Source organism: Scardinius erythrophthalmus (assembly GCF_964197995.2).
Source record: "Scardinius erythrophthalmus genome assembly, chromosome: 21".
Lineage (NCBI taxonomy): Eukaryota > Metazoa > Chordata > Actinopteri > Cypriniformes > Leuciscidae > Scardinius > Scardinius erythrophthalmus.
The window spans coordinates 30,400,796-30,417,284 of record NC_138241.1 but is presented as its reverse complement, the minus strand read 5'-3'; the positions used below and the strand labels follow the sequence as shown (position 1 = coordinate 30,417,284).

The 16,489-nt window shown below is 38.0% G+C and overlaps 2 protein-coding genes across 4 annotated transcripts; one reads left to right on the top strand and one right to left on the bottom strand.

Annotated features, from left to right (window-relative positions):
- Positions 1–356: 356 nt before the first annotated feature.
- Positions 357–8,344, bottom strand: ttl (tubulin tyrosine ligase). Of its 2 annotated transcripts, XR_014029118.1 has the most exons (8): positions 7,655–8,344; positions 6,575–6,653; positions 6,103–6,335; positions 5,872–6,007; positions 5,494–5,763; positions 4,466–4,609; positions 3,226–3,684; positions 357–1,301 (listed from the first exon to the last, which is right to left on the bottom strand). XR_014029118.1 is itself a non-coding variant. In XM_081351737.1 (7 exons), the coding sequence occupies exons 1-7, from the start codon at positions 7,821–7,823 to the stop codon at positions 3,501–3,503; spliced, it is 1,215 nt and encodes a 404-aa protein (XP_081207863.1). In that variant the 5' UTR covers positions 7,824–8,302; the 3' UTR covers positions 357–3,500. The 2 variants fall into 2 exon arrangements, 1 of the variants encoding a protein (XP_081207863.1); XM_081351737.1 differs by having other exon boundaries at positions 357–3,684; positions 7,655–8,302.
- Positions 8,345–9,605: 1,261 nt separating this feature from the next.
- fignl1 (fidgetin-like 1) lies at positions 9,606–16,036 on the top strand. 2 transcript variants are annotated; one of them, XM_081350402.1, is made up of 2 exons: positions 9,606–9,756; positions 11,347–16,036. In XM_081350402.1, the coding sequence occupies exon 2, from the start codon at positions 11,364–11,366 to the stop codon at positions 13,362–13,364; it is 2,001 nt and encodes a 666-aa protein (XP_081206528.1). In that variant the 5' UTR covers positions 9,606–9,756; positions 11,347–11,363; the 3' UTR covers positions 13,365–16,036. The 2 variants fall into 2 exon arrangements, with proteins under 2 accessions (XP_081206528.1, XP_081206529.1); XM_081350403.1 differs by having other exon boundaries at positions 9,730–9,794; positions 11,347–13,598.
- The last annotated feature ends 453 nt before the right edge of the window (positions 16,037–16,489 follow it).

Sequence of the window (16,489 nt, the reverse complement as noted above, 5' to 3'; positions counted from 1 at the left end):
TTTCCTGTCAGTCTATGTATTACCTTCTTTATGGGGATTAGTGTGGCTGATATAGATATACATTGTAATAGATATACATTGATATAGATATACATATACATCTTTATAATCTTACAAGGCACATTTTTAGGTGTCTTTAACTACTATGTACTTGCATAAAAAAAATTGGTAGGTACAATGTACTTACTGTGTTCGCTGACTTGCTAAACTTAATTACTTGCAGGTATTTTTTAATGCAAGTACAATGTAAAAGCATGTACACAAGTGTTTTGTATCAAATTATTAATTCAAATTTTAGTACATAGTAGTTAAAGACACTTAATATAAAGTGGGACCATCTTACCTGGAACACAACAGAGAAGAGAAAATAATTTTATTAAATATTGTACTATTAACATATCGCACGTGACAGACAGCTACAGGTACTTGGATGGGAAACTACTTTAGAGCTGTAAAGGTATAATAGTCAGGAATAAACAGGCTTTATGAAAATGAGGATAATAGATAAATATTGCATTAGTAAAGTTCACAATATGTACTTCCTTTTAAAGACTAAATGCTAATAGTATATAGGAAACACATTTATTGCACATGATGGATGCTTTTATTTGAACAACTTAAATACTTTTCAGGCTTTTACTAATCCAACGTAGTAAAAGTATATTTTGTTATTTTCAATCGGTCTAAACAACAGTAACAAATACAGCAAACTAGACTAATAATAACATACATTGCATTGATCTTTCCTCAGGTACAGGAGGAAAACAATTACAACAGCATTCCCACATTTCACAACTTAAATCAAACCAGTAATGTTCATTCGACTGTCATATTCTGAACAGCTGTGAAGATATTTCATCACACTGATCTTTGGCTAGATGATGTTTTCCCTCATTCAGGCTACATACAACTGCCTTCAGTTTTCTTAAAAAAATAACATCATAAAAAAAACGGTACAGCAAAGTCTTTATGTAAAAATTAGACGCACTACAAATAAGACAAGCAATGCAAAGATGCGTAATAAAACTTAGATAACTGCTCTTAGTAATAGGATTGATGTCCTTCAATACTTTTCCTTTTAAATTCAAAGAGATGCAATACTGTTTAAACTCCTTTTCAAGTCCTTCCTCTTCTGCCAAACAACATAAATACTGATATCAGAATCACACATTCAAACCCTAAATTGCTGCTTTCCTCTTCATCAACTTGCCTGTGTCATCTACATCATGACAGAGTACAGATCAATCCCTCAGAGCCTGCTGTTAATGAACCACACCGATCACAGGAACACTCAGTCATATCTGCATGCACAGTGAGATGAAAGAGGTCATAAACCTGTGCAGATTAGGTTCAAGAAAATACATTAAATGACTATCGCTGCACACAACCCGATTGCCAAGCGGCCCGTATTGTGTGCTAAAAAAAATCCAAAGAAAACTCCGTGCTCTGCTATGCATAAACCATTTCAGCAGTGTACAGAAATATAAAACAAGAGTAGAAATTATGCATTCATCTCAAAGGAATGGTTCAACCAAAAATGAACATTTCCTTATTATTTACTCACCCCAAGGCCATCCAAGATGTATATGACTTTCTTTCCTCAGCTGAAGAGAAATTATAGTTTTGGAAGAAAACATTACAGGATTTTTCTTCATCTAATGCAAGTGAACGGTGCTCAACGCAGAGCATTTTTGACGTTCCAAAAATCATATTTAGGCATCTTCAAAGGCGTCCACAGAACCCCAGACGACGAATAAGATTCTTCTCTAGCAAAATGATGTCATTTTCAGAGAAAAATAAAAAAATATATACTTTCGAACGCATGTGGAGGCCTAAATATGGATTTTGGACAGTCAAAAATGGTCTAAGCTGAGCACCATTCACTTGCATTAGATGGAGAAAAATCTTCCAAAGCTTTAATTTTTCTTCGGCTGAGCAAATCATTTACATCATACAGGAAGTCATATATCCATATCTAGGACATGTTTTTATGTAAAAAGTAAAAACTCAACTATTTTTCTCTATGTATGTATAAAGAGCCTTGCTTTTAACATGCTTTGACATGCAACATCTCAGTCCACCGAAGGTTTACTCATTCAGAAAATGCTGAATGTTGGAATGAAAGAAATAACTATTGCAAATAACTATTATTATTTATCTACTGAGTCGTGAATGCTCATGACAAAACAAGCAGAAGGCAGTGCTTCCCAATTCCCAGATGTTCTTGATTGCCTGTCACGAAGTAATTATGAACCTAACATGTGTCTCTACAAACAATAACAGAATCAGTGGGAAGACTAAATCTGGTCTCACTAGACAAAACAGTAACATGACAATAAGTATGCAAACAGATTATCTTCTGCTACTTCTACCAAATACTATCTTCACATCACAACCATGTACACTACACTGCAAATCATAAATATCTGAATCTGAAAAAGATTCTTTTGTGGTTTAAAAACCACTGAAGCGAACAGCACAAAACGCACACAAGAGTCTAATAGATAATACAGTTGATGGGACACATACAGATGTACAAAAGGCCATATTAGCTTGTGGAAGTGGGTGTTGAGAGAATGTGAATATGTAAGGCACTAAAGTCTCAAATCCATCCTCCATTACATCAAGGTGCCTGGGAAAGTCCTGAGGAGTCTCGTTGACGCAACAGATCTTGGGCATTGGCTGCTTCCGAAATCGCATACTCTCTTGAGTAGGTACTCATTTTGAATAAGTAATTACTTCATGACTGCTAAAAAAATATGTTCTATATAGTATGAATGTGTTGTCATTTTCATGTGACCTACTAGCGTCGCTTCACTGCCATTCACAAATCCTCTCCCGTGGCCTCATGGGATAGTAAAGTTTCCATCGTATGCACACTTCAGAATCTCGCCGTAAAGTAGTAGGTCATCCGGGTACTTTTTGTCAACTCTTTTATGAGTGCTGTGAATTCGGACATACTACTATTTTCACATGCTGTTTTTTGCCTACTATATAGTAGGGAAGTATGTGATTTCGGATGCAGCCATAGAGGAGCTGAACCCTTCTCTTTGGTTGCCACTCCTCCTTCAAAAGTGTGCTCGCAAAATCAAGTCTTTAAATGACGTACAAGTGTTAAATTCCTGGACAAACAAAGTCTTGATTATAAGTGTACATGCTTGGCTTTAGAAACAAATCACTCTTTTCTGGGTAATGCTACACTGGCATGTGCAGGATTCTACTCACCTTCCAGTCTTTACTTTGGAAACTCATGCTCTCTGTATTTCTGTGGACTCTTCTGTGTTTGCTTTAGAAATGATGGATGGAAACGGGAAGAGTTACAGAGGTGACCCCATGTACATTCTGTCCTCTTCAGACAGAGATCCTTCAGAAAACCCTTGTATGTTCAACCCCAAGATCAGATGTAGACCCTTACGCCTCTCAGATTGGTTGATGATGTTTTCGGGTAGGACTATAGGGACGGGGTTTGCATGGCAACAACAGCATCCTGCAACAGCAATTTATAGTTTGATGAATGGGCCGAACTGATGGGGCGCTCTGATCTTGGGTGAGGAGCAGGAGTTGGAGGAAAGAGATGGAGATGTGGAGAACGGAGGCGAGGATGAGAGAGCATCTGCGTTTAGAGAGAACACTGTAGAGATGGCCACATCCACGATGCCTTGACATAGCTCAGCGTAGAGTTTCCTACAAGAGAGAGAAACTTTAATATCAATTTTAAACATTTCAACTTCATAACAACAAAAAGTTTTAGCGAGTGCAACCATGGTCCATTTAATGGAGTGACTTATATGATGCAATTAACATCAAGCACATCATGCACAAAGCACACACATTTTGTTAAATGCTTGATTTTGATTGGTTGAGGAACGTTCTAAGGTGTGCAATTATGCGCAAAAACTACAAAGACATCAAGCAAGCAAATAAAAATAACAAACAACAGGATAAAAATTATAAAATATTTCCATGTTTTCCCCCATGAAATTACACTTTATTAGCTATGGCCAGCTCTCTTTCTCTTGCTCTCGCTTTCATACGAACACACAAACAAACAGTACAGACACACACAGAAACAAATAAAAATGTTACTTGGGAAATAAAATAAAACTGAGTTGCTTGCCAGATGGGGAACTGCAACATTGCATGGTTTAAAATGATTTGTCAGAACAACAGTCTGACCCTAAATGTTTAATAGATGGTAGATGTCATCATGTTGCAACTCACACTTCTTCTAACAACTTTTACCTCAGTGTAAAATTCACCATTATACATTTAGCTAGGATGCCTAAAGTTTTTTTCCTCCCAAAACTCCTTGTGGTGACATACTATATATGGGATACTGTATGCATTAACACAACAAATGTGAAAATGAGAGACAAAATCATGATTGCTTTTCAAATATTTCAGACAGTTGGAAGATACTAAAACAAAACATTGTGGACATAACAAAAGAGAAGTGTGTACTCACTGTGCACAGGCAGGCGCCCCATTTATCTCAATTAGCCAGACTTTAAAGCTCTCGTCCAGCATGAAGTCAAAGCCAAAGAGCTGGAAGCTCTGGTAGGACAGATGCTTTGTGCTGATGGCTGGCTCGATGCATGTGAGACAGCTCCTGTTGAGACAAGCCACAGGATTTCAGTTAGACACATACACTAATGCAAATATATTGGGGTGCAAACATCCAAGTTAAAAAGTTATTTTTTGCATTAAAAAATCTTTTGAAAATAAGAGTTTTTAAAAGTGCTGTTAAATCGATTAATCACATCTATTACAACTTTAATCACAACTTTAGATCCGATTAATCGATTTGACTGCACTACTTTTAAAATTTTAAACAAATATTAAGATTGTAGATCATTATCTTTTTCTATGAGAGGTCAGATTTTTTGACAAACTTGTGAACTCCATGTCAGCTTGAGTGCTGCCAAAATGCATCTAATTGTTTTTTAATTATTTATTATTTATTAAATTATTAATTATTAACTTCACTTATTTGTTCATTTGTAAGACAATTGCAACAGTGTTAACTAAAACTAAAATTATTAAAAATAACTTGTTAATTGATATAAAGCTGAAATACAATATAAATTTACATTCAAAACTTCTTTAGCAAATAACTGAAAATAAGTTGAAGTACTAAAATTACTATAACTAAAACTGACACAAAAAAATAATAATAAAATGACGAAACAAATTTTTTTTTTTAATTAAAACAGAAAATATAAAAAAAAAGCCAATTCAAAATAACAGTAAATACTATAGTAGTTTATAAATAATAATACTAAAATAACACTGATTTGTATGGGGAAAAGACATATAAATATAAATACTTTTATTAGTAGAGTCAAACTTTTGGACCCCCACTGAACATCTCTGACAAGAATCAATTCTTTGAGAAATAAGTTATGCCTTTTTCTTAACCAACTCATTTGCAGGCACAGATAACCTGCAATCATTATAGGTGAATTTGACTGAACATGTTCAGTATAGGAGCACCTGATAATATGCTTGATCTGAGGTAAAACAGATGTTTCCATGGCGAGATTGTGTGTGGTCAACAGGTACTGTCTGAACTCATCAAAGAACATCTCGTTGCCCTCCTCATAGCGGCCGTAGTTCTGCGAATGCTCTTTCTGGATGCAGTGATTCGTCAGGTGACTGGTCATGTCCTGCAGATCTGAGCTGTTATAGGGCTCAGAAGATGTCCTCAACACACCCTCACGGTACAAGTAGATATTGTACTGATGGTCTACAAGCACCCAACTCCTACAGACGAGAGAATATCCATCGACTTTAAAAGTACTTTGACTTAATTAGGATGGAACATAATCGCATTAAAACATTCAGCACAAAGGGTTAAATAGCTCGTCTTACCTTATATCAAATTTGCGATGTCCTGGCTCCAGCAGCAGTGGTTTTTCCAGATACTTCTGAATGACATGCACTTGGCCTTGATTATCGATGAACTCAAGCAACTGGTTTGCATCATGAGATATCAATATACCTGCACCTGAACAACATTATCATACTATCAAATCATGTACTAAGATTGCATTCTGGCATCTCTCTTTCAGCTTACCATTTTGGACAGATAGAAATCCGTACCTTTTGCACCTGCCGATGATTTGGCGATCCACACCGTTCCCTCTCCGCTTTCTTTTCTGGAGTTATATGAAGCTAAAAAGACCTCTCGCTCATCTGTCTTTGGGTTGCTCTTCATGTGGCTGATGCCATTGGTGGCCGGGGCCACTGGGGTGTTGAGGTTGGTTGGGTATATGATGTAAGACTCGGGGAACCAGTTACAGGAGTCCTTTAACTCTGGACTGGTCTTGATAATCCTAAACAACAGACATGCTTGCATAAATATAATTCACAACTGAAGATCTGCAGAGCTTATAAATCAATAGCATGATTAAAAAAGGAAAGTGTGCTTTGAAGACATTACTTAAGTAAGCATTAGCTGAACAGTATCTCTCCTAACATCACTTCAAAGCTCTCATTAACATCAATTACTGTTGTACATTTGAATGGAGGAAGGAAACTTCATTCATCCGGTATGAATAAATAAACAGCCTACTTGACCAGTGATGCTTTGCGGCAGAGTTTATCGGCTCCTCTGAAATAATTCACCAGCTGCATCAGTCCTGGTTCATGACCTGTAGAGGACAAAGCAGGGTATCGGACACTGAAATGTCGAAATATTGAGCGGTGACGGCACTCTCCTGCAGCTAAAAATACTTTAATCAACATGTTTGTAGTTCACCACCAACAGTTATGTACACACTACCCCTAAATGTTTGGAATTTTTTTTTTTTTTTTTTTTTTTTATGGCTCTTATGCTCACTATTTATTTGCTCAAAAATAGTAAAACCATTATGTTACTTAGCCTACTGTTACAGTTACAGTTAACTGTTTTTTTAATTTTATTTTAATATGTTTTAAAATGTGATTTATTCCCGTGATGACAAAGCTGAATTTTCAGCATCATTATTCCAGTCTTCGGTGTCACATGATCCTTCAGAAATCACTCTAATATGCTGATTTGGCGCTAAATTATTATTGGTGCTCAATTATTATAAATTGATCTTTTTTTTTTTTTTGCAGCTATTTCAAAAGAACAACATTCATTTGAAACAGAAATTTTATAAATGTCTTTACTGTTACTTTTGGTCAAATGCATACTTGCAGAATACACATATTAATACTAATATTAGTAATGATCTTTTATATATATATATATGCTTACAAAAACACATGCACTTATTAATTAATTTATACATATTTAATAAAATACTGATATTAAAACTTATGTTGAAAAAAGTTAATGTCAGTGTTATTACATGTTATTACTACACAGTTACAGTGATACAGATCCACTGGGATGCATTATAAAGCTGAATCTGTGTGGTCATTGCTGTTGTATCATGCATTATCATACATTTAACAGCTTGTGCTGTCCATAGTCTCCAAAAAGCTGAAAATGAGCACGGGTTAGATGAGATTAATTAACTTGCCTTGAGTTTGCTTGAATTAAGTTAACTCTTAACTTAACTTAGAAATATATAAACAGCATGGGAACAATTATGAAACAATCATTTAATTATTGCATGTTGAGTTGGAAATGCATGTCAAATACGCAGCTCTTTAAATCATTTACCCAGTCGTCCAAAAGGCAGCCGATTTCTCTCTCCCAGCATTAAATTAAACCGAGGATTGTCCTTCTTCAGTCGTTTCCATTTTCCAGTAGAGCTGAGGATCCTGGCGACCTCAGCATACACAGTACTGTTGTCATCTCTCAAAACAAACGTGTACATTGGTGAACTCATATTCCTGTCTTCTGCTGACGATCACACACTAGCTAGCCGACTAACGTTATCTGTCTCCCAACAAAGTAGACTGAAACCGGACATACATGACCTCCCTTCTGAGTTGTTTGGCACAAATAAAAACAATATCTTTATGAGAAATGGTCTAGCTATACTCCCGAACGAAAAGCAGCGTCGGGCATCTGTAACGTTACCCGCAGTCGCGTGGCCGGCGCGAGGATATTGAATATTAGGGTGTGACTCTTGTAGGATTTGGCTTCTGAATTCTCGCAGCTAACAATCTACGCTAGCTTCATGATTGTCTATGAACAGAAAATATTACAAAACAAAATCCAGCAATACGCTACAAGTACAGAGTCCAAGAATAGCGGTCGACTATATATAGCTATGCATTTAATTCATCGCTTTCTGTGAACTCGTCTAGACTGTAGACATCAGTTTAAATCCCCAGTTGAAGCCTTTTATCCCAGCACATTCATGATGTGACGTACCGCTGGGAGCGGAGTGAACGCACGCACGCCGCACAGATTTGTGGGTATTGTAGTTTTATGTTACATTTGGGACTAACATCACAGCTGAGCTGATTTTCAACCGCACGATTGATAAAGTCAGTACAGTCTGTGATAGCAACAAATAATTAGCAACATACTACGTTTATACTGGTTTGGCTTTCATTCAAACAATTTTCATGATTTTCAGATCAAAAATTATGGAAGGCCATTTCGACCACGTAAGAAAAAAAAGTTTTGGTAATTCATAATTATCACAAAAAAATCAACTATGACATCAAAAGTGTCAAAAGTGTCGAAATGATGAGTTACTAAGGCATAGTTATGAGCTTAAAAGTCGAAATAATTATATATATTTTTATTCATTGTCATAATTCTGATTTTCTATTACATAATTTCGACTTTTTATCTCATAATTATGACTTTAATGTTAGAATTATGATTTATCAAAACGTGATTTTTTTCCCCCTTTTATGGCAGGAATGGCCTTCCATAAAAAAATAAGCAGAATCGCTACCAGTTATGTTAAAATGTCAGTTACTACTACAGCACAAAAACACACAAAAAACATGCTGCAATATAAGAATACATTACATAAAATACTGCCTAATAAAGGCTAGAACTAAATTTCAAATTCTCAAAGTGAATGCACACTTCAGGCACTGACTGATAGGCCTAAATGGATAAGTAAATGGATACATGTTCAATTGCTTCTGCCATACAGTACTCGTCAGTTCATGTAAATAGGCCTACATATTTATAATTTCTTGTGGATCCTTTTCCTGGGAAGATCTGAAGTCAACATACTCATATGACTACATCTGAATTTCATTAAAAAATATATTTGCCAATAAAAAGGTATTGCACGTGGTCAGCTGTGGTTAAACCCTCACTAAGGTATGATGACACAATCATGAAATTGTTCATTAAGATTTGGTTCTCTAAGGGTTTGTTTGTGCATCATTTTTTACAATTTTTTGAATAAATATATTTAAATAAAGTCAACCAAGTGGAATGTTACAACGACCATGGCATGGGTTCAGTTGAAATGTCTAGTTTTATTAAGTCTGTGTGAGCAAGAAACATAATTTTTCTACATTACCTGTCTTTTGGTCAGTGTTAGGCTTTACAAATGACATTAGATAGATCAATATAAGGAATAAAAATATAATAGAAAGAAAAACGCGAACATTTAGTACAGGCTGTAAATAATGCGTGTCTTTCTCCAGGCGATGGCGCGCGCGATCTTATTACTGAGCAGCCGGAAGTTGCTGGAGCGCGCGCCGCACATCGGCTCAGAAAAATATAGGAGGCGCGAGACGTAGTCAAAGTTATGGTTGTTGTTTTGTTCCGTATCGTTGTTTAGACTTTCAGGTGTTGCTAAACCTTACAGCATTCACACAAGAAAAACGTTTAACCCAGAGGTAGGTTACAACTTTCCTCACCCAAAATAAATGCACACGTGAGTGTTTGAAGCTGTATTTGTGATTTGTGTTCCAGCTTGTCAGCTCACAGTCTGTTTTTAGATAAAGCTATATTGTCCTCTCTATCTGAACGTCCTACACATATTCCATATATGTGTTGATACCCCTTGAGACATTATTAGTAAGATCGTTATTTACGATCATTACAGTATATGGATAATGTGGATTTCGACTATCACGTTTCTGTCACATAGGCTACTGTAACATTGTTATAGGTATGCTTGAAGTGAAATAGCAAAAGTACCATCAGAAATTTGGTCACACATCTCATTCTTTGTTCTTAACACAATTCACGTTTTAAAATAATAAGTCGTCAAAACAATGAAATAACACAAAAGTAGGCTTTATGGATTGTGTACAGATCAACATATAAAATCTAGCTTATATTTGAGCTCTGCTCCTCCATTCTCTTAACCAACTTCATGCGGTTTTATACACAAATGAAGTTGTTCACATCTATGTTCTACTCTTGACTGATTGTTTCTTCATTATCTGGTCTAACTCATCCCAAAAAAATTTGTTTGGAAAGAATTACAACTTTTATACATGGGTATTTCATAGTTGTCTACAAAACTAATTTCAAACATTTAAAGCAGAAACTTGTTTTATTGGAAATTTTCTCAAATCATCAGAAACATTTAGTCAAGTATGTACACATTTTTGACTAGTACTGCGCTTCCTATGCGGTCTCTCTCTACAAATTGAATGCACGAAAACGAGAGGAACAAAAAAACTTACACTGGAATTAAACATGTAACTTTATCTTGGATTTAAGGCAATTATGTATATTTATTTTTTTCATTCGAGACCGTTATATTCAATTCCTGTGCAATTTATTGGTTACTCTCGTAATTTATATTTTATAAATGATCTTCTCATTCACCAAGACAGTAGGCCTGAGAAATACAGCAAAAAAAAAATCTCAATACTTTTCTGCCTTTTGACAATATTTGATAGCAATATTTATGTATTTTGTCTGAAAGGGATTAAACGTATAATACTGTTTAAATTGATCAAGGCTTGTTTAATTTGCACACTGTTCATTTCTTAAATGAACACAGGGAAGAGTGCTATTTTTAATTATATGCACCAGTGCAATTATACCTAATCATAAACATGGGCATTTACTATGTAGTTTTTTTAATACATAAAAACTGTGACAGGGCGTTTTGACTCGATTCACTGAAACACACAATTTGATTGGATCTCAGAAGTTAATTATAAGGAAGCAAACTGATTGTAACACTGTTTTTGTAACTGGAGTTTAAATTAGAGACACTATTAAAATGCTTTTGTCTTAAATCTCTCATACTGGAAAGTCAAGCTTTAGGAAACCTAATTTGCACATAAAAAAGTGGATTCAAGTTATATTGAAATTCACAATGTTGCTTAACTTTTTATATTGCCTGCAAAATCATTATCTCCCCTGTATTATCATCATCATCATCACCCTTCAATAGCCCTATTGTTGTGTGGTACTTCTCTACTTTTATACATTATTAATTGATCCTGTGCCCACTTCTTACGCAGACTGGAGCAGGCCAGGCATGAGCAGAGCACACCTGGACGAGTGGCAGAGGAGGTCCTTTGACATTTCGTCTGGCTCTTGTACACCTGAACAGACGGCGGATGCTTATCGGGCACACATCCTGTCCATTCAGTATGCATGGGCGAGTGCTGAGCTCTCTCCGGCCGGAGCTGCCAGCCTGCTCAGGACCTACTCAGAGCGGTACGCCTCAACCCTGGACTCAGACGACCCACGCACCGGGCTAAACAACTATGCAGAGAGTGCCCTGCACTTGGCCCGCAATCAAAAGAACTATAGCGACAAATGGGAGTCATCCCTAACGTCCGAGAATGTGTTCAATCTGCCATGCGTGCAAAGGATGATGCAGGCTGGGTCAAAAGAAGGCGCTCTCTCAGTAGATCCGGCAGATGTTAACATTACTGTTGGTGGTGAGGTCGGTGGGGGTGGGGAGAAAGGCGGTGCTCTCTCTGGTCCTCTTGGATTTAGACGAGAGCCTCCGGTTCACTGGCCCTCTGCGCCTCCACCCAGAGCTGAGATGGGAAGGGGGATCATTAACCCACTTAGCGGTGCTGCGGAGTGTGCCAGAGGACTTGAAGGAGCCCTTCCGCGTTTGACCCTGGCACAAAATGTTCCAAAAGCTCCAATGGGATCGCCTATGTTTGGCCATAACTATTTCAGTTCCACTGGCAATGCTAGTGTGTCTCAGTCCAGTGTGGGTTGCACAAGTGGGTCCAATGTGCATAATCAGCCAGTGTTCTTTTCTTCCACAAACCCATCCAAGAGGAAGAACTTCTACAGCTCAGGAAGTGAAAGCAACAGAAGTTCATTCCCATCACAAGGCGAGCAGGAACCGCGAGGGAGGGGACGGAGAGGAGAAGAGGGTGTCAGCGCTAATTTTAGATCAGCACGAGAGCAGTTTATCGTTGACCAGCAAAAAAAACATTCCCATCAGGGCCAGCGAGGCTCCGGGGCCAACGTTGCTTCAGTCTCCAAGAAATGCCTTGGGGCACAACGGCCTCGTGGGGCATCCTCCAAATTCGTCTCTCCCATGCCGAGGCAAGAAGAAGAGAGTTACTCGAAGGACAACAAACCACAAGACACGGAACCTGTTGATGAGCGTTTAAAGAACTTTGAGCCCAAGATCATTGAACTTATCATGAGTGAGATCATGGACCACGGCCCCCCGGTAGCTTGGGATGATATTGCCGGCTTGGAGTTTGCTAAAGCCACAATCAAAGAGATTGTAGTGTGGCCAATGTTGAGGCCTGATATCTTCACCGGTCTTAGAGGTCCACCTAAAGGCATCCTTCTCTTTGGTCCTCCAGGCACCGGTAAAACACTCATCGGGAAGTGTATAGCGTGCCAATCCGGAGCCACTTTCTTCAGCATCAGCGCCTCGTCGCTCACCTCAAAGTGGGTCGGGGAGGGCGAGAAGATGGTACGGGTGCTCTTTGCCATCGCTCGGTGCCACCAACCTGCAGTCATTTTCATCGATGAGATTGATTCCCTTCTTTCTCAGCGCACAGACGGAGAGCACGACTCATCCCGTCGAATTAAAACGGAGTTTCTTGTCCAGTTGGATGGAGCTACCACCTCAGCAGAAGATCGTATCCTTGTGGTTGGTGCCACCAACCGGCCTCAAGAGATTGACGAAGCAGCCCGTCGTCGCCTGGCTAAGCGACTCTACATCCCTCTCCCAGAGGCTGAGGCTCGACGGCAGATAGTGGCCAACCTCATGTCCCGTGAGAAAAGTCAGCTAATAGCAGATGAGATGGAGAAAGTGGTGCAGGGAACAGAGGGGTATTCGGGGGCGGATATGACGCAGCTATGTCGCGAAGCAGCCCTTGGCCCCATCCGAAGCATTTGCCTTAGTGACATTGCTACCATCACGGCAGAACAGGTTCGGCCAATACTCTACAGCGACTTCCAGGAGGCTCTCAAAACAGTGCGGCCCAGTGTCTCTTCTAAAGATCTGGAGCTATATGAAGATTGGAACAAGACTTTTGGCTGTGGTCGCTGAGCGCATGTGTTGTGATTATACTAACTGAGTTTTATGTTAGTATGACTATGGTGTTGGGTTCATTTATTGAAATAAATGGTTGATTTGTCTTGGATCTTTTTCATCTTTTTCATGAACATGTTTTTTTCAGAGAGCTGTTATTGTGACTGCAGAAATGTCAGTTTTGTTGCAGTTTCAGAATGGATATGACTCAAAACAGCACTCATGATTAAATAAAACTGAACTTTTTACTGTATTCATTGCCTCAGAATTAGCATACCGCAGTTGTGTCTTCCTGAAAATAGTTTCATCATTTAGTGGAGCTGTTTTCCCTGTAATAGAGAGGAAATGTGCCAAGTTTGCACTAAAAAGGAACATGGGGTCTTGAATGCGTTTCCCTCTGAATGCATGCACTTATCCAAAGGGGAACTGTCAGCTAGTACAATGTTCAGCCAGCCCTTCCTTCAATGTGTGCAGAATGAATTCAACGGCTCTCCATGTTTACCTGCTCTCGCTTCTGTAGAGACAGAGTGTTAGACACCTTAGGGCCAACTCTCCCATTGTGTTCTGTCTTGGTGAATGGATTTAGAGGGGAAGTTGGGCAACACTGTAGGCATTCTGGTCTCATGATAAGAAGTACCCACAGATCAACTCTTGCAGTGCTCTTCCTGTTGCTAAGCCAGTGCGGTCTCGGACCACATCTGGTAAACCAGAGGAATGGCTTTGTGCCTTGGAAGGGGTTTTAAAGGTGGACTCTTCATCCTCCTCCTGGAGGAAAGTTTGTTGGGTTTGTTTTTTCGCCCCCTAGTTAAACATCATGTCTGTAGAGGACTGTGTTCATCTGATCTGTTTTCAGTTTATCTATCTGTCTGTCTGTCAAGATTTCATAAATCAGTTCCAGCCCGGACACCAGCCATGCGCCTCACAAAAAATGATGCATTATAGAAAATAAGCAGATAACAACTGTGGCTTGATGCGTTTACTGTTGATGGATGGAGAGGAGCATTGTGGAGCTCTAATTGAGTGGCCACAGATGGCATGAGGAATAAAAGTTGCTGGTGCAGTGGTGAGGAAACTCACCCAGGCCAAATTACAAAGCAATGAATGAATGGTTTGGGTCAGGTTACAAAATATAAATCATTTGTTTGCAAAGCTCGGAAGGATGCAGCTTTGAATTAATTTGCTTTTGGATTTTTAGTTGTACTTTTTGAATTCTGTCACTTTATTTGATTGAGACTAGCTTCCCTGAAACGTTCTTTTTGTTTGCTGTTTTTATGCCTCTGCATTAGCATTACGTTCTCATTGGCAGTGAAACAAGGTCTGTGTTACGTAAAACCTGATGACTGCAGTCTGGAAAAATTGAATATAGATGGCTGATTGATTTGGTTGCGTCTTTCTTGCAACTGCAAAACCATTCTCACAGGAAGTCAGGCTGAACTGTTAATACACCTCAGAAGACGAGTGGGATTTAACAGTCTAATTCAATTCTAAACTCTTACTCTTGGCTTGTCTTCATCTGCATCCGATTATAGATTGTGCGCACATGAAATGAATCAGTCATGCAATTTTCATGAAACAATCTTAGAAAAACTGGAAGCCCATGAAAAAAGGGTGTCATTTATTTTTCATCTTTTTGTCAAGCGGGTTAATGAATATTTTAGGGTTGTGTGTTTGGCCGGAGTGTTGAAACTTTGTAAAATTAGCCAGCAGTGCAAGTAGTGAGTCCATCCCTGAGGAGCGGTGGAAGGCTGTCAGAACCACAGGGATAGCCCACAGCTGGACTATAGGAGGACAGGCACACCGAATTCCTCCACAACCTTTCTCAGCACAGTATCTACTACACATTAACGTTTGTATTATTTTTATTTTTTTCTAGTTTGTCTTAAGCTGACTACATAGTTTATTTATACAATCAGTTTTAATCCTTCATAGTGGTGGAATGTATTTAGTGCGATGTCAGCAGAAAGAGTTTTTATCACAGGAACATTTGAGAAAATAGGATTTCTTTTTATTAACTTTTTAAAAGTTGACTTTATTAACCCTCTGGTGCTGTTTAGAATTTTTTTTAATTTCATCGGAATGGTACGAAACTTGGTAAAGGTTTTTGCTGCTTGTTGTGTAAACACTCAAAAAAAAAAATCATGGACATGATTCAAAAAGGTTAAATGGTCCTGAGAAAAATAGTCACACTTGTTTTGTTTGCGTAAAATTGTTTACCGCATTGGAAATGAATGGGAGACGCTTTTTATCTATTGGAAACGTTTGGAACTGCGCACAAACAAATTCTTACTGAAAGCTGATTTTTTGAGATATCAACTTCAAATTTGGAACACAGCTTGTTTAGATTCATGGCTTTGATTTTCTCACGGTTTTAGAGGAAAGCGTGTTTTGGAAAATATACATTTCATATGAAAATTGTATTTTTGTGCTTTTTTCATAGCAATAAATGTAAATGTTTATGAAATTTTTCAAATTCACTTTTTTTAAATACTTTTTTTCACTTCAGCAATTATCTGCCAAGTGTCATCTTTGAAAACAGACCTAACTTAGGTCGGTGCTCCAAAGCATTAAAGATTTATGACTGTTTAAGTTGGAAATGTCATTTTCAGGTTCAATTTTCATTCCATGTTCAAAAAGTGAATAAATGGATTATAATTACTGCATAAACATAATTTGGTACCATAAAACCCCCTAAAAATATTGAATAAAAAATATTATCAAGCTAAAATATGCCTATAGTACAATAATTAAAAAACTAAAAAAATTGGTCATTTTTGACTGACACGCGAACATTACAGGGTTCATTTATTATATTATACCATAAAAATAGCCTTTGGTGCTGACAGGACATTTTGAAGTGGTGGTTCATTGGCTGATGTTTTTGTACATAAAAGGTCTGAAATGCAATAAACATGCATTTTATTTATTGCATCTACTCAGATAACAACAGATAACTTGGGGGGCAGATTACTTTCCTGTTAATCGGCCTGACTCGTATATTGGTCTCTCGTTTGGCGGACAACTTTAATGTTTCTCTGAATGGGTGGGGTCTATTTGTGCTGTACTATCTTGAGTTGAAGCGGAAAAGAGAAGTGAGATTTGGGATAGAGGCTGTTGGGGATGGGGTGGTGTGTGTGTGAGGGGGG